This window comes from Galendromus occidentalis, unplaced genomic scaffold (assembly GCF_000255335.2).
Source record: "Galendromus occidentalis unplaced genomic scaffold, Mocc_1.1 scf7180000077511, whole genome shotgun sequence".
NCBI lineage: Eukaryota > Metazoa > Arthropoda > Arachnida > Mesostigmata > Phytoseiidae > Galendromus > Galendromus occidentalis.
In genome coordinates, this window is record NW_003805499.1 from 1,086,737 (window position 1) to 1,103,535 (window position 16,799).

At 51.4% G+C, this 16,799-nt stretch overlaps 4 protein-coding genes across 4 annotated transcripts; 2 read left to right on the forward strand and 2 right to left on the reverse strand.

Annotated features, from left to right (window-relative positions):
- Positions 1-113: 113 nt before the first annotated feature.
- LOC100902468 (cytochrome P450 2C29) lies at positions 114-2,935 on the forward strand. Its single transcript, XM_003746957.2, has 9 exons — positions 114-347; positions 744-880; positions 1,007-1,116; positions 1,223-1,524; positions 1,601-1,704; positions 1,801-1,925; positions 2,014-2,144; positions 2,262-2,446; positions 2,564-2,935. The coding sequence occupies exons 1-9, from the start codon at positions 148-150 to the stop codon at positions 2,740-2,742; spliced, it is 1,473 nt and encodes a 490-aa protein (XP_003747005.1). The 5' UTR covers positions 114-147; the 3' UTR covers positions 2,743-2,935.
- smo (smoothened, frizzled class receptor) lies at positions 2,927-5,531 on the reverse strand. Its single transcript, XM_003747016.2, has one exon. It carries the CDS (start codon positions 5,529-5,531, stop codon positions 3,021-3,023), a length of 2,511 nt encoding a protein of 836 aa, XP_003747064.1. The 3' UTR covers positions 2,927-3,020.
- A 1,901-nt stretch (positions 5,532-7,432) lies between these two features.
- Positions 7,433-10,694, forward strand: LOC100902609 (cytochrome P450 2C23). Its single transcript, XM_003746958.2, has 9 exons — positions 7,433-7,759; positions 8,451-8,587; positions 8,672-8,781; positions 8,885-9,186; positions 9,267-9,370; positions 9,494-9,618; positions 9,716-9,846; positions 9,960-10,144; positions 10,262-10,694. The coding sequence occupies exons 1-9, from the start codon at positions 7,560-7,562 to the stop codon at positions 10,438-10,440; spliced, it is 1,473 nt and encodes a 490-aa protein (XP_003747006.1). The 5' UTR covers positions 7,433-7,559; the 3' UTR covers positions 10,441-10,694.
- On the reverse strand, positions 10,493-13,210 carry LOC100899292 (uncharacterized). Its single transcript, XM_003747017.2, has 4 exons — positions 12,938-13,210; positions 12,674-12,791; positions 12,142-12,274; positions 10,493-12,011 (listed from the first exon to the last, which is right to left on the reverse strand). The coding sequence occupies exons 1-4, from the start codon at positions 13,045-13,047 to the stop codon at positions 10,789-10,791; spliced, it is 1,584 nt and encodes a 527-aa protein (XP_003747065.1). The 5' UTR covers positions 13,048-13,210; the 3' UTR covers positions 10,493-10,788.
- Between the last annotated feature and the right edge of the window lie 3,589 nt (positions 13,211-16,799).

Sequence of the window (16,799 nt, forward strand, 5' to 3'; positions counted from 1 at the left end):
GGGGCTAAGGGCACCAATTCTAGGTGGAGCATTATCATTCGGCTGTCGCTCAAATCGCTCCCGACTCTCTCCCTAACGAAGCGATACGCATCGTCATCGGATTCGATCGTCGCGGACATTCTGAAACGGAACGTCCAGAGCGCGACCATGTGGCTCGAAATTGGCTTGTTTCTGGGTGTTGCGTGTTTGGTTCACTGGATCCAATGGAGAGGCTTCCTTTCCAATCAGAAACATCCCCCAAGTTTCTATGGCTTGCCGCTGTTCGGGACCGTGCCCTATCTTTTTTTCCGCAAGAATCTAGTTCAACTCGCGAGAGACACGGCCGCGGAATATGGGCCGGTTTTCAGGTTGGTGCTCGATCTATTCAGCGATCCGGTCGGTCGAAACGGCTCGTTCCTCAACCAGTCAGCCTGGCGCGCCACCTGACGTCTGTCGGAACAGAGATGCAGATGTCGAGGGCGATGGAAAATTCTTCATGCGCTCTGTCTCGTCATCCCAGGAGGAAGGAGACGCCGACCGGAAGGAGAAGGATCGAGAAAATAATTTTCGTAATCATTTTCCGACCGGGAGAGGTCCGGACTCCGTAGTAGATATCAAGAGAATCCCGCGAGAACAGAATCAAGACCCATTGCGGTATGAATCCGTAGCGGTTCGACTCCCGTAGGACGCTGGTTCCGCCCCGGGAACGGCACGACGGACGATCGCGATCGTATGTATTATACCATTGAATATCCCCTCCTCAGATTTCGGCTTGGGAGGACGGATGCCATTATGGTGAATGGTTCGGAACTGGTGAAAGAAGTCCTGAAGAGCGATGACTTCCTAGGTCGACCGCCCTTCGGAGCTATCGAGTACTCATCGAAGCTGACGAAAGCTCACCGTAAGTGACGATCCACTCTTCCTGGATAGATTATATCATAGAGGCCGAAGTCTCCCGTCACGTTCTCGGCCATACATACCATATCGATCTATGAATGCGCTGGATAATCGCGTCGAATACCCACAGCCTTCGTTTCGATGGAGAATGAAAGATGGAAATCAGGTAGAAACGCCTCGGTCCAAGCCCTCCGAGAGCTTGGCTTCGGGAAAACTCCTCTGATGGAGGGGAAAATCCAGGTTTGTCCCTCCTCTGGCTCTCATCCGCGCGGCAATCGTCGGGGACTGATTCATCCCTGTTGCTGTCTCGCGGAATACCTGAGCGGCTTTCTTTCGACATCTCCAGGATGAAGTCTCCGTGTTCCTGGACGAACTTTCGGCGGCGAACGGATCGCCCTACGATCCGAACTCCACGGCTCTGGCCTCGATTTCAAACAACATTGCGACATTGGTCTTCGGGGATCGTCTGCCTTATGATCATCCGAAGCGACGCTGCCTCAACGACTTCCTACAAACATTCCTAAAAGCTGCTTCAGTGCTCAATGTGACCACTTCAGTACCGTTTCTCACCGATATCTGCGCCTTCCTGAAGATCAGGGTAGTCGACGACTTCGTCACTTCTGCGAGAGCGACCAGTGAAATCCTGGAGTGAGTGATTCCCAACCTTCTACCGATCGCTGGAAGCTAAGAGAGATCAAACTAATTTCTCACCATTCTTCCGAAGTGAGGAGATACGAACTCACGAGATGAACTTCACGGAGAGTGACAAACGGGATTTCATGGACCACTTGATCGCACATATGCGGGCGAACTCGGGGTTATTCTCAGGTGAGGAGGAGGTCTGAGGAGCCGGCGCCCCAGCGCTTTCTCGATTTCGGATTCGAAGAATTTCTGATAGTTCTTGACATTCGTTCGATTCCACAGAAGCGACCTCGAGAGGCTCGTGCATCGCGTTTTTCGCGGCTGGAAGCACCACGACGGCCACTACCGTGGAATACTTGTTGCAATGCTTGGCTGCTTATCCGCAGCTCCAGGCGCGGCTTCATCAGGTGAGCGCCCGTCAAGAAGATCATATAATCGGCTCCCCTCGATCTGAATGCTGTGGAAAGGCTCCTCGATATCAAACCCTTTCTGCAGGAAGTTACCAGAGAGCTTGGTGTCTCACGTCTCCCTGTTTGGGCAGACCACGGCAAGCTGCACCTCGTGAACGCATTCATCTCGGAAACGATGAGAATCTTCCCCGTCGTTCCCTTCGGGCTCCTCAGGAGGTGAGGGTTGTTTCGAGCTGAAATGTTGTCGTGATTTATGCGCTCAGATGACCCGATATCAGCGCGTTTGCCACGGCAAGGATGGAGAATCATCAAAATGATATTGATTCTTTTCAGAGCTCTCCGCGATACCAAGATTCGAGGCTTTGACGTAGCGAAGGGTACGACTATCATTTATAACTTGGCGAGCGCTAATTTCGATCCCACCGTCTTCGAAAACCCAAAAGAATTCAACCCCGGACGATTCTTGAACAAGAACGGCGAGTTCGTTCAAAGCCCAGACGTCCTCTCCTTCGCTGTTGGTGAGTACCAGAACGATATCCGGGGCCCCAGTTCGGAAGCGATATGAGAGTGTCATCCAGGTCGAACTCGAGCTTCACGATTCAGAATCCGATTTTCATGAGCAAGCTCGGTTCTAGGCAAACGCGCATGTCCCGGGGAGACCTTCGCGAATTTCCAGGTGTTCCTGTACGCTGCTGCGATCATACAGCGCTTCCGGATCGAACCTGCGGAAGGGCAAAATATCCAGCTGGCGGAAGCCGACGGCTTCTTCCCCGAAGCCATCCCTCAGAAGCTCCGATTCATTCACAGAGCTTGACAGCTCTATGATTCGTAACGATAGATCCTCCGCCATTGAAACAACAGAGAGCGAGGGAAAGACGACCGTCCTATTAGACATCCGTTAGTGAGGAAAACCTCGGACATCGGACGAGGGAATAGGGTTCGCAATACTAATCGGGAATGTCGATATGAGCGAATTCAGAATAAAAACAGTCTTATAAATGATTGAGAATTTGTCCCCTCTTTTATTAGGTACATCATATATACAACACAAAGGATGATTTTGTACACTCAGGAAGAGAGCTGGTCTCTGGATCAGCTGCTGAAGAAACCACTAGTTTTTTTTGGCATCACTGACAACTTTCCAGATCTCGGTTGTCGAGCATCTCTCGGTATTGCTGTTTGAGGTCTGTAAGCCTCAGTATCGTACTCAGTGTCGGACGGCAGCGGCATCTTGAACGAAGCTTCGCTACCGGTCTCATGGGCCCGCAAGGGTATCAGAGGAGACTTGATGTTGTCCACGTCTGGGAAAGGCACAAATTCGTTGCACATCGCTGTCGCCATCATATGCGGTGGCGGCATATAGAACGGCGAATACGGATTGATTGGATATCCGGTGTAAGGGTTGAGAACCGGGAACATGGGTGGAATATAGGCGATCGGAGCTTGTGTTGAGGGCGTAGCGTATACGGCTTTCAACGGCGATTGCGAGACCGAACGAGGGGATATGGACGGGAATTTCGGGCGGAAAGGACTGAGATTGTTGTTCCGCGATTCACCCGACATCCCGTGAGTGAAAGGTGGATTTATGAGATTCTTCTTGTTCGTGAAACATTTATTGACCATGGGTAAGGCGGCCGCGATCTGAGGTATGAGCGGGGTGGTGACACCGTATGGACCCCCGAGGTCACCGGTCGAGGTCGTTTTCTCGACCACTCGATGACGATCTCTTTCCTTACGCGTTTTCCTCTTACGAGCCATGGTCTGTGCCCAGGTTGCGGCTTGTCGACTCACGTCGCTCGTGGACGAATACCTCCGGGCGATCATGGCCGGCGACGGAACCACTCTCAGTGGTTGAAGAACGCCTGGCCAGCCCGGCTGGAAACTCTGGGATACGGAGTCCGGGGCTCCATCCTCCTCTTCCGCCTCTTGCTCCCTACGCAGAATCTCGAAAGCGTCGGCGATAAGGTTCTTTTTCTTCAAATGTCGCGAGGTCACGGCTGGGGGGTCCCCGATTTTCTTACGAAGCGTGGTCCATGCGTCAGTCGCGACCAAGTGCAGAGTTGCGAGGAGGTTTGCCACGCAGGCGAACAAAAAAACGCTCAGATGTATCTTCAGCATCGCGATGCTTGGTTTGCTCTTGGGTTCGCAGGTGACGATTTCGTTGTTGAAGAGCTCGCCGCTGTTGTGACGCAAGTTCGCTCGGCACGAAAGGTGTTCTCGAAGAGATCGTCTCCATGCTGAAGCGTGACGGAACTCATAGATGTGGCAGTAGAGGTTCACCAGTAGCAGCAAAGAGAGGAATACCAACACTATGCAGAGCCAGCGAATGGCTTTCTCGACATTCTCGAGCGTCTTATCGTCCAGGGCACTGCGCTGTGTGTTTTCGTCGTAGGATTTGCTTTTCAATTTCATTAGCTTGTACTCGAGACGGGCCAACAGAGCGAACGCGAATAGTATGCCAATGGAACTCGGGAGCAAAACGAAGCCTAGACGAGCGTAGATGGAGTTCTGACTCACGAAGCAGATTCCCAAAACGGAATCGGCCTCAACTTCCGATACCGCCATCGCGGTCAGGGTGAGCATGAATGGAATGGACCACGCGATAATATGGGTGGTGTGGCCTTCGCTGATACCTCCCCGAGACGAGGAACGCAAGAGGGATTCGCTCCAGGCGTAGCACATTACCACGATCCAGGCTAAAGCAGCGAAGAGGAAATAGTAGCACGCTATGAAAACTGTCAAGCACGCGAAGTTTTCCTCAGCGTTGGGCTCCCCCTGACGGATGGTTCCATCTTTCTTGCACAGGATGCCGTCAGCTCCGACGAAGAACTGCGCCGAGTACCCAACGCAGACTATCAACAGGCAGACACTGACGTAGAACCCGGTCACGGCTGGGTATTTTTTCGAAGACTCCCAATCGGTGAGATAGGTCGCAACACTGAGGAGGCAGCAGGTTGCGGACAGCGCAGTAATCCAGACGACGAATTCGTGCATGGAAGACTGCTCGCCGGTCGAGAGCAACGGGTGCTGTCGACAAGATATCCCGCACTCGTCGATTTCGGGATACCAGGATTCTTGATTTGCCGTGTACACTAGAGGGGACATGCATTCCCTAGTGACGTTGGACGGGATGCGGAAAGTTTTTACGTCGTGCTTGCATTCTTTCCTGAAGATATCCCTTTCGCAGCTGAGGAAATGTGGCCATTGAATCCCCCGGGTGGCAGCGATTCTGCACGCGGTGCGAGCTCGGTCACACAGTATGTAAGAGGGCAACGGGACCGATCCGTTCGTGCAAGGGGGTCTATACAATGAACAAAGCAAGGGCTGCACCAGTCTCCAGCATCGGGGTATCCTACTGAGGGCTGTCTTCCATTGTTCCAGTTTTTCGTCAACACTCAGCAAGTTCTCCACATCGTCAACCAGTTCCAAGCTCGTGCTACTGTAGCTCAGTGTATTGTGGAAACAGGTTAGGTTCTCGCCGACTTCACATTTCGCCGGATGATCACAGTCGGCTTTCTTCTGACCGGAGATGGCGTCGTGGGTAGCTGCCTCAGTCCAGAGAACACAGACGGAAGCCGTCAGAACAGAAGCGAAAAACCGCATCTCTCTCCAGATCTAGAGTTCCATGAGACCGAGACTTCCGGGCTTGTAGCGGGACACAGGAACCGGATGCTTCGACCGCACAGACGCGGTCCCAGTCACTGGGGAGCACCCAAGGGGTCGTGATCCGGGAGCCGGACAATACAGTGTCGAGGTGAAAGTCACACAGCGATACGAATCGAGGGTTCCTTCCGGTATCTCTAGAATTATGACGGTCTCGAATTACTGAGTCGTACGTAACGGCGACTCTTCTAGCTGTCTCCCGATTTCCGTCTCCGGGAGAAAGTCTTGACCCGGCACTCGCGAAATCAAAAACTCCGCCGCCAGAAACTACGAACTACAATCGAGTCGGGAACGACAACAAACGCACGCGCGGCATCAGAGGGTCAGAAGATCCGCAACAACGGCGGCGTCGTCCGACGACGACTCTGATGATAGACGCACAGGCTGCGATGCGACTGCCGCGCCGTAGTCGGTCCGACTCGCTCGGTGAGTCGCGCCAATGTCTCGAAGAGCAGGCGGGCTGCTCGGCGGCTGTCGCTGGCGGAGTACCGACCCTCCGGAGCTTCTTCATAGCGCTACTCATGTAGATGCGGGGATCTCTCATGTCGAAATTCACATTCAACAGTTCTTTGATCTTCTCTCGAGGCTTTCCTCCGGGGAGAGATGGAAGTTTAGGATGGAAGTCATGCCCTATCGCTCCTTCCACAGAAGTCAAGTCCAACTCGCGATGAACACTGCCGCTAAGTGCGAACCATTTCTCAGCTTCGTATCTGATGCTCGAGGATGTCGAGCCGCTCTCCCGCCGAGGGTATCTCGGCTTCGCTGGCTCTATTCGACGCTCTCTGTCAAGACACTCTCAGTGGTAGGGCGAGAGCGAATGAGAAACTCCCCACCCGTCTCCTTCTCCACCCAATTTGGAGAAGGAAGCGCCGAAGATTAAAAACAGAGCGGAAGTATCTGCACGATACCAGAAGGCTGAGAGTGGTTTCGTGGATGCTGGGGAGAGCAGCGGTCATTCCGTCACCCGTGGGCCCCCCTGCCAGCACCATGCAAGAGCACCGGTGGCTCCCGCAGAATGGCCATTCCTAGGCGAAAACTGTCCGGGGAGAAGCGAATCCTCACGATCCGGACTCCACGCTTCAAGCCTCTGCCTCGAAAAACATCTCCACTTTGATCTTCGGGAATCGCTTGCCTCACGACAACCCCAGGAGACTATCTTTCAGCGAGTTTCTTAAGAAAGTCGCAAGCGGGATTCTGCACCTACTCTAATCCGCTTTTGTTCCTACTTTTCTGAGGGGCTAATATTTAGGGTCAAGGAAGCCGAAGGTTGCATCTTCGCCGCGAAGGTAACCGGCGAAATTTCGAATCGAGTAGCAAGGCTCTTGCGATCTGCGGCTCATAAATAGCGGGAAGACGCGCTCTTGATTGATGTCCTTCCGGAGTGAGGAGTCCGGGGCTCACGAGTCAACTTTCACCGAGACCGACAAATGTGACTTCATGGACTACCTCATTCGATCGCCCACTCGCGAGCAAACTCGTAGCGCCTCTCGGGTGAGGAAAGATAAATAATAGTCGGGCGATCCTATGCGCTCGATGGATCCTGGAGCCTATCGCCCGCAGCTCCAGGAGCGATGGTATCCAGTAGGGAGTCCAAGTAGAAACCATTCGATCATTCAAGCATAGGAACCTTGAAATCAAGCCCTCGAGTGCATCGCTGACTCATGGTTCCTGTTTACGATTATCAATTCTTGATCCCGGCGCGGACGATAACCGAAATCTTTCAGGATAAAAACAAATCTGGGGCTGTTCCTAAAAAGGGTAAGAGGCAAGTTCTCGCAAGTCATGACCTTGGCTTAAGAGCCTGCAAACACCAGCGATGAGTTCTGACAAGAGAAGAGTCGGTCCATCGTACTGCCTTCGACCGATTCACAACCGACCCTTTCCCACTGTTATGCGTGATGCAGGGCGGACTCTTTTTGGAGGCGTTTCGTCGCTGACTCTGACAGGCAAATCGTCTAAGAAAACAGCATGTTTCTCGAGATCGCTTTGTTTGCCAGTGTTGCGTGTTTGGTGCACTGGATTCAATGGAGAGGTTTTTTCTCCGGCCAGAAACATCCTCCGAGTTTCTATGGTTTCCCCTTGGTGGGGATACTGCCCTTCTTTTTATTTCACAAGAATCAAGTGAAACTCGCGAGGACGACAGCCATGAAATACGGACCGGTCTTCAGGTTTGTTTGAGCTTCATGAGGATATCGAGCCCTTTAAGTGCCTCCCGTTCATCAGCGAGTTGCGCTCTCTGCCCGAAGGCAACTGGTGGGGATACTGATGTGAACTAGTTGGACCCCCCAAAAAAAAACATATCACGGTTTCGGACAAGCTGAGCGCAAGCATCTGAGCGCAGAACTCTCCCGGACTGATAGAGTTTCGGTGTACGTCGCCGACATTGCATCGCAGGAAGCAGCGGCCTTTTCGGCATACATGGCAAGGCCTCCCTTAAAATCGCGCAGGGTGATTTTTTCCCGACGCGATCAGCATATAGCTCGATTTCGATGCCGAAATTGTACTCTAAGCATACGGACTACGTCTTCGAGCCTTCCGAACCAATGGAAAGAACCGCGGCGCTGACCGCTCGTGATTGGATACAGCTTCGAATCTCACGGAAGGAGAAAACTGGGTCCGATCTTAATCGGGTAACTCGAATCTCTTCGATGTTTAGATGTGTTGCCGAATTTCTTCGAGTCATAGAGAACTATGACGAGCGCAGTAGACGGAATAGATCTTCGCGGACACGGGGCTTTTTGTACCATGGGGATGACAGGAGCTGCAGGAGCCTGCAATAAGAAGCTCCGTCAGGGGGCTACCTGGGTCCGACGCGGAAGATATTCCGCACATCACAGAAAAGTTATCTCCTCTCATCAGATTCCGGCTAGGAAACACCGAAACTATCATGGTGAACGGCTCAGAAACCGTGAAGGAGGCTTTGAGGAACGATGATCTCTTGGGGCGACCGCCCATCGGACCTTTCAAGCTTCTGGCAAACCTCTTCAAGGCGCAACGTTAGTGGAGCTCCGTTGGCCTTCGATGATTCAGTGCATCATCATCATCGATGATCCTGCTAAATTCGCTCGCACTTGATGAAGCTTTCAGCATGCTGGAGTGTGAGAGATGGAGATCTCTTAGGAATTGGTCGGTACAAGCTCTCCGAGAGCTAGGTTTCGGAAAAACTCCTCAGATGGAGGGGAAAATTCAGGTTTGTCTCATGCACCACTCCTCCATGGGTACACGTATGGCCGTCGCCTCTTCGTTCTGACCTTCATTGGGAGTGGCTGATTGCCTCTGTTCGAAACTTTCAGGACGAAGTCTCCGTATTCCTGGACGAGCTCTCTTCGACTAAAGGTGCCCCTTATGATCCGAACTCCACCCTCCTAGCCTCGGTTTCGAACAACATCTCCACGCTGATTTTCGGAGATCGTTTGCCTTATGATCATCCCAGAAGACGATCCCTCAACGACTTCCTGAAGAAGGTCGCGAGCAGTGCTTCGTACCTCACTCTATTCTCTTTCGCGCCTTCCCTCCTCAAGATCTTCACGATCTTTAAGATAAAGTCAGTCGAAAACTTTGTAAACGCTGCGAAAGCGACCAGCGAGATCTTCGAGTGAGTATGATTTTTTTCCCTGATTCCGAATCCTAAGGAAGCTTAGAGATGTCCGATTGAAAAGTCAATATTTTTTGTAGCGAGGAGTTCAGGGCCCACGAAAAAACCTACATCGAAACCGACAAACGTGATTTGATGGACCATTCGATCGCCCATTTGAGAGCGAACTCGGAGCTTCTCTCGGGTAAGGACTTTAGGATCAATCATAAGGAAATCTGATGTGCTTATTGTAGGACATGCATTGTCCAAACATTCGGGGCGCGTCGATTCCGATCAAGATCGCTTATCATCTGTTCCCTAATCGTAGAGCAGACTACGAGAGGCTCCTGTCTCGCTTTCTTCGGAGCCGGGAGCAACACAGCCCGCATAACGGTCGAATACTTGCTGCAACTATTAGCCTACTATCCGCAGCTCCAGGAGCAAATGCATCAGGTGAGACGTCGCTCAGAGATTCATGAAGATCGAATGCCTCGGTGCGCTGAACCTCTCATGTGAGGCGGATCGCTACCAAGTGGAAACTTATTCGCAGGAAGTGATCCGAGAAATTGGCTATTCACGTCTTCCCTCCTGGTCGGACCATGGCAAGCTCCACCTGCTCAACGCTTTCATCGCTGAAAGGATGAGAATTTTCCCGATTGTTCCTTTCGGATTATTTAGGAGGTACAAGCTCCTTCTCCTTCTTGGAAGCACCCACAATAACAGTCATCGTCCGTTCATTGTACGACCGTAACGCTTCGAATCAATACTCACGTGGGAGAGACGCTTTTTCCCAGGGCCCTTCGCGACACCAAAATTCGAGGTTACGACGTGGCTAAGGGTTCGATGGTCATCTACAACGTGGCGAGCGCTCATTTCGATCCTACCGTCTTCGAGAACCCCGAAGAATTCAATCCAGGAAGATTCTTGGACGCGGACGGGAATTTCGTGCAGAGTCCTGATGTCCTCTCTTTCGCCATCGGTAGGATATACGGACAATGATTGTTGCCGCATCACAGCATGATATATGTGTACGTCATATCTTTGAAAGAGGATTCTGCGCGGCATTCGATCCTCAAGTCTGAATACTCCGCTACAGGAAAACGCGCGTGTCCAGGGGAAACCTTCGCTGTGTTCGAAATCTTCCTGTATGCCGCTGCTATCATCCAGCGGTTCCGAATCGAGCCCGCACAAGGCCAAGACGTTCGCCTGACTGAAGCCACCGAGTTCTTCTCCGAGGCTATACCTCAGCAGCTCCGCTTCATCAGCAGAGTCTGATGGGTTACCGAAGATCATAGTCGAGAAGGAAAGAATGATCGAGGAAGACAAGTCTTTAGGGAGTCAAGTACTTGAACTGTATGGTTTCCCTTTCGTTTGACTCGCATTATAATTATTATACAAATCCTATGGACACCCGATCACAAGCTCCAGATGGACTGATAAGCCGTATCAGCTGTCTGGAATTACATTAATGAGCACTGCGCGTCGTGGCAGGCGAAAATTGCTCTTATAAAGTACCATACTGTCGTTTTCTAAAATCGTAGGGGGCTTCACAGTACCCACTCGGTGGTCATCTCCACAATAGGCAGAAAATATTAGAACCTTTTCCGGGAACATTCTCGGAGCTCAACTCATCTGCAAAACCATCCTGCCGTTCTGTGGTTTCAGGCAGAGGTTCAGGGAGGACATCAAATCGACAAGCAAGGCTTGAGTGTCATCTTTCAGATCTCTGGTAAGCTCGAGGAATTCCTTCGGATACTCGATCGGACCTGTCCGCAGTCGGTTCTTGATCCCGTCAACGACGTTTTGCCTGCTGCGGTATTTGCTATTCAGGACCGGAACTCGAGACTGTATTGAGCTCGTTGATAGGATCTTCTGTTGAAGCTCATGCATGACGGCGTCTTCTTTCTCCTTGCGCTCGGGCCTGCCCGCAGGATCATCCAAAACGTTCTGAACGATCTGCGAAACCTTAGGAGTTCCTCCTCCGCTCTTCGGTGCCTGCGCGTCCGAGCTTCGCTTCCGATAGATGTCTTTCAGAACCTTGAGAACCCGATCCGAGGGTTTCCTGTTCGACTGTAAAGCGAGCTTCGTGTAGACGTCGGCGATCGTCCTTCGTGGTAGTAACGGTGAATTGATCCTGTAGACTCGTAGACCTTCCTCGTCCTCGTCTAACTTCACAACATCATTGAATTCTTTAGTCAGGAACTCGACCGTGGTCATGCCTAGAGAATAATTCGGGCCGAGCACAGCGAGGAATTCGTCGGTCAGCGCTTTGAGCGACATGCCTTCAGCGGGGAAATCGTTGAGGATGGTTGCCATCACTTCTTTGCTGTGGAGAGTGTCGTGGGCGACTTTCTTCACCGGCGCGTTCCTCGGGCCCCTCTCAAATCCGGGAGCCCGGTGGAAACTTCTCGGTAAAATCATCGAAACGCTCATGTCCACAGAACCGGTCGGAGAACCACGTGAACTGATGGACCCTGGAGACTCGAAAGATGATAGATCTTTCGGCACGATAACACTGGCCGACATGTCGCAGTCCGTGCGGAGTTTTGAATCAGACCTTTTACTTGCGCACATCATGAAGTTCCGCGTTTTCGGAACTCTCAGCGAAGCTGTAAGGGTGCTTTTGTTGAGCGCCGGGATTTTCGTGGTCAGCGTTTTCTTTGAAAGTACTTGGGCCTGCCGAGTGCGGACCCTGAGATTTTTGCCGGATGAGGCGAGCTCAACGTCGGGCGTACGGTGCAGCAATTCCTTGATACTTTTATACGGCAGATGCGAGGGGCGAGTGCCGTGAGCTTCCAAGTATCGTTTCTCGAGATCGCGGACGTGGATCCCGAGTGAATCGCAATCTGAGAGAGGGCGAAATCGTGAATTCCCGATATGTCAGCATCAATCCTTCCCACCACGCGTCGAGTCGACTCGATGAATGGGCTCTTCTACGATAGGATAACGGGCTGCATTGATGAATATGAAACGTACCTTTGATGATATTCAGCAAACGTTCCTTCGAGAGCTGCGGACTATCTTCATTTCTCATATCCGGCGAATATGACGAGCCGCGGAGTCCCAGCAAGAGGTCCGTCATTTCTCGATTGTCCACTTGCATGTACACCTATAATCGAGAACAATTATCGCGGGGGAGCCGATTGAGGTTGTCACGGACCGTCGAAGAAATTCAGCCGTTCGCGGATCTCGCACCGAGATTTCGCTTCTCAATAATTAGCTTCGACGATCCACTCGACGGCACTATCACGGGGCGAATGAGCGCGAAGAAGCGCCCTTTCACGCTAGACTATCTCGAGTCGGAATACAGAGGGATCTAGACTCGTGCATTCAAATACAGACAGGCAGCTCAACCGTATTACGTGAGTGGGTCAAACTCCTTAAGAGAGGTCCTCGAATTCCATTCCAGACTAGGGAAATAGACCGGTCAATGCTCTCTGTCGAACAAACCGTCTTTCCGTCTCGATCGCTCCCTCCCTCCCTCGCTCGGTCAACTCTGTCCACCTACCTTGACAGCAACGACATCGTTCTCGAGAGATTTCAAAGCCGCTGCGATCAGCTCCGGTGGCTTCGTAGAAATTTTGTCTTTGAAGTACCGGTCGTATTCGAGCTTGAGTGCGGTCAACCTTCACGAGGAGGAAACACAGTGAGCTATCCTGTCAACACGGCGATATTGGATCGAACGTCGAATCCTGTGCACAACTCGAAGCGTGGAAATCTCTGTGACTTTCGTTGCCGCTCGAATGCGGTCCCATAAGGATGAGTTGCTCACCTGATAGGTTTTTCTCTGCAAAGTTTCCGAATTGCATGCAGTATATTCGCGATGAGATCACACGATGATCTCCGCGAGTCTTTGGCGAAGAGACGGCTTTTGAGGGACATTTTGCAGAACTTTCGGCTTGGATTTCTTCGCAACCCCGTCTGTTGCTGGGAACGACGCACGAAGTCACGGAACAGATCGAACGATGCAGGCTACGCGGCAATCATGAAGTTTAACTTAACGTTGTCTACGAGAATCCCTCGTGGCTCTCCGAGCGGGAAAAGTCTGTCACAGAACAAACTTGCACGTCACATTGGCACGTGCATCCGGGACGCACACGTGAGCTCTGGGGTACATTCATCGAACGCCTGGGTTACTCTTTATTTCTCTAAATTTTTAATAATTGGACATCGAGGATATGACGCTCGGTCATCGGCCGCCGTAGAATCACCCACTTCCTCTATTGAGCGAGTTCCCGGGGTGTCATCCGATGTTTGGGATCAAGCCGGAGAATAAATCGCCACCACCCAAGATGTGTGAAGTCACACCGGTGAGAATATCTGTGAATTGTCAACAGTAACGAATTGGGGGAGCCGCGCGAATCACCTGATTCGTGCAACGACTAGTTCAAGAAATGATTCGTCCGCGAAAGTTGTTCTAGATCATCAAGATTAGATTCGAGGGCATTCCTCGGGTCTTGTATCGCATTTACCGGCGCCGACGGAAAGCAGGTTCAAACTTCCTCCCAAAGTTCCACCGAAGCCGCCACCATCGCTGTCCAAGCCGAAATTGTTGCTGACATCACGTCCAACATTCCTCACGCTACCTACAAATCAAATTGGAGAGCCGCATCGAATAAGATGATCGAAATTCGGAGACTCTTTCGAGATGGGGCTCGCAACAGCTCTTGCCCGTGGCCACTCACTGAAAGTACCACGCAATGATAGGAAAAGGTTCTCGAGGACATCACCGAACATTGCCATTCGATTTCCGCCAGGTCCGCGCGCTTCCTGTCGTTCGAGTGGGTGGGATTCGAAGGGATCGAGTCCCTCTCGATATCGCTGTCTGGGTCCCTTGACTGGAATTCAAGACATATCAATTTCTAGACAATTTCTTTTTTTCTGTAAGGCGGACAGAAAGCCACGCGAGCTCCACAGCCGATCCGGTCATCTTAATTCGCAAAATGTGCACAATTCGGTGCACAGAATCGGAGCCACTACCGGGCACGGCCAGGGTCGTTCCCTCCGATGAGATCAATCCCGCGATGCAATAGAGTATGATTAACATTTCGGTTGGACGTTCTTGTGAGGGAATTCTGTTCTACGAGAGGACCACCCCGTTGTTATGAGCAATTCCTGTTGACCCAGCCAGCCAGACGCAGATAGATATGGCCTTGAACGTGACGATTATCCGTCGAGCCGCAGAGTTTCCGCGGAATTCCCCCTCCAGACGAATAAATCAGACCGGAGTGAGACGGACTCTTTTCGCATCGGAAGCGTAGCTCGGGAACAGCTCTTCTTGAAAGAATCCCCCTGCCAAAAGAAGACGCGACGAGCTGACAGCCTGCTGATTATTGTGTAGTGGCTGTGAGCTTCGAGACATCGGTGAATTGGCAGAACATTAGTGGTTACTCGATTTCTCAATACGGCAGCATGCGGGAAGCTGCGAAGACTCCAGACTTGCGTATGACGATGCAGCGAGAGCGAATGATGTTATCCGTTTCAAGAAATCCTCTCACTTCTCTGCCGTTCCTCATTTGATGGGTCGTGTTCTCGCGGCACGGATTCTATCTGGAAACGTAGGAGAACCATGGGGACCTCATTCGAGGAGGAAGCTTGTTCCGCATCCAATTTTGAGAATGTCGAGTCATGGATTATCAACCCTCATCAGCATAAAAAGCAGATGAAGGAGCGAGGCGATGGTCGGACCCACGAGCTACGGACATATCCCAGACAAAATTCTCTTCTCGCAGCCCTGAATTCGAAAATTAACTCTACGTCGGTGATGCCGACTGAAACAATTAGCATAGTGGCTTGGCCGTACATTCAGGGAGCGCAGCTCGATCGCAGTCTCGATGCATCATCCGCCCACCACGGAGCAGCGATTCTAAATTCATGAACTATTCTCCCATAGTTTCTTAACCACTTCATACTTGGCGGAGTGAAGCGCTACGCTTTCATCATTGTCAAGTTAAGCGATGCGATGTATGTAAGTACGTCCAGTAATTGGAGACCTCGCCTGCTTTTCAAGAAGAGTATTTGCGGCGATCGAGTTCCCAAGAACAGCGCTCGGAAACGCAGCTTCAGAACATCAATCGAACGTTCTCGGCTCTCATACATATACTAACCAGTATTTTTGGTAAATTTGATTGGATCGATGCCCCATCCATGAGTTCGGATGTCAACGAGAGTGTGGTCTGAGATCGTTACTGAGGCTTCGCTGTTCGACTCTCAAACAATTTCAAGAGAACTTCCGGTGCTTCATTGTGTACATCGTTTCGCGCACGCTTCCGATCAATAGAGCTCTGTCACGAAAGCTGAAAGTCTTATGTGTCCAGCGCATCGCGTTCTCAGAGATTGACAGCATTTCCACAAACACCAGAGAGAACAGCGGGCGATCCTGAGTCTCTGATCTCGATGTTTGAGCGAAAATAATGAATGATCAAGATCTGGGTTTCGTTTCTCAGGGGAATGCTCTGTTCACGGACGAGCGCATCTGAGATCGCTGCGACAAGCGTTTCAACATTTCGGACTTTCCGAGTAATGATCTCACTTTCCTCGCATGGCCAGTGTCTGTGGTCATCTGGGGACTTTTCAGTGACAAGAGCGTTGCACAAGCCTTCCAAGACGAAAAGATATTCTGAGAAAAATCAACTTCGTCAAAGAGCGTCGCTCTGAGACCAAGCAGTTTGTTTTCTGTTTTTTTTCCGCTCCGCCCCGAGTCGGAGTCGGATATAGGGAGGAACTATTTGACTCTCTTCGTTGATATTCCGATATCTGTACCCGAAGTCTGCGAGCTTCTGGCACACAGAGCTCCTTCGACCTGTCAACTTGAATGATCCGTGAAGACCCTACGTTCTGAAACGCTCCATGCTTGGTTTCTGGGAATCGTCCCTTGGACCGATTGATCGCCTGCTCGCTTGAAAATACCCTCTTCGAGCTTCACGACAGAATTCCGGAGTTTCGAGAAAGGGTGGCTTCGGTCACGATTTAGTGATTGGATAGGAGAGAAGCGACACCGCGGACGTTGCTCATCGGGTTTTTACAGGCGACTGCCACAAGATACCGAACGGAGGACCCATCTCCGTCTCGATTGACTCGCATGTCTTATTGCATGATTCAGACGCGGATTCCCTCTGGAAGTTTTTCCGCACCACGCGATGGCGCTCGGTGTGAAAGCTTCGCGAAAATTCGCGGAAGCAAACAACATTTGGTTCTTTTTTCACTCAACCTTCGCTCGATGTGTGGGGTTAAATGTTCCCTCAGATCTGACGACAAGAGTCACAGAAAATGCCTGTTCCGAAAAAAGCTATGTTCAAATGTTCAAATCGGCACCGATTAGAGGATCACCTTCCGGATAACGGCCACGAGCTTATCCGGATGTGGATTGCGTTCTCCTCGTTGTTTTCCTTCCTCCTCTGGAACGAATCAACGGTGAACATGACAGATTGGTGGAGCTTTGAAATCGAGCAGAGCGCACGGGAACTCCTGCGGGAAGATTTGCTGTTTTCTCGGTCGTGATTCCTGAAAAACATCCAATACCCGACGACTTCCCAGATACGGACTTTCCTCCTTCGGTTTTCGTGCATGATGCGAGACATCCGAATCCAAAATCGCATTTCCAATCAGCTCGCTGAGAGCGGTATGTAGGAATT

Bases quoted from the DNA above. Each gene is read 5' to 3' on its own strand.
- LOC100902609 (XM_003746958.2), top strand. From the start codon at position 7,560: ATGTTTCTCGAGATCGCTTTGTTTGCCAGTGTTGCGTGTTTGGTGCAC. The intron at 8,782-8,884 runs GTTTGTCTCATG...CGAAACTTTCAG, and splicing joins AGATGGAGGGGAAAATTCAG to GACGAAGTCTCCGTATTCCT. The intron at 9,847-9,959 runs GTACAAGCTCCT...GCTTTTTCCCAG, and splicing joins CCTTTCGGATTATTTAGGAG to GGCCCTTCGCGACACCAAAA.
- smo (XM_003747016.2), bottom strand. From the start codon at position 5,531: ATGCGGTTTTTCGCTTCTGTTCTGACGGCTTCCGTCTGTGTTCTCTGG.
- LOC100899292 (XM_003747017.2), bottom strand. From the start codon at position 13,047: ATGTCCCTCAAAAGCCGTCTCTTCGCCAAAGACTCGCGGAGATCATCG. The intron at 12,275-12,673 runs GTAGGTGGACAG...TCTCGATTATAG, and splicing joins ACGATGTCGTTGCTGTCAAG to GTGTACATGCAAGTGGACAA. The intron at 12,012-12,141 runs GTACGTTTCATA...GCCCTCTCTCAG, and splicing joins TTTGCTGAATATCATCAAAG to ATTGCGATTCACTCGGGATC.
- LOC100902468 (XM_003746957.2), top strand. From the start codon at position 148: ATGTGGCTCGAAATTGGCTTGTTTCTGGGTGTTGCGTGTTTGGTTCAC. The intron at 348-743 runs GTTGGTGCTCGA...TCCCCTCCTCAG, and splicing joins GAATATGGGCCGGTTTTCAG to ATTTCGGCTTGGGAGGACGG. The intron at 1,117-1,222 runs GTTTGTCCCTCC...CGACATCTCCAG, and splicing joins TGATGGAGGGGAAAATCCAG to GATGAAGTCTCCGTGTTCCT.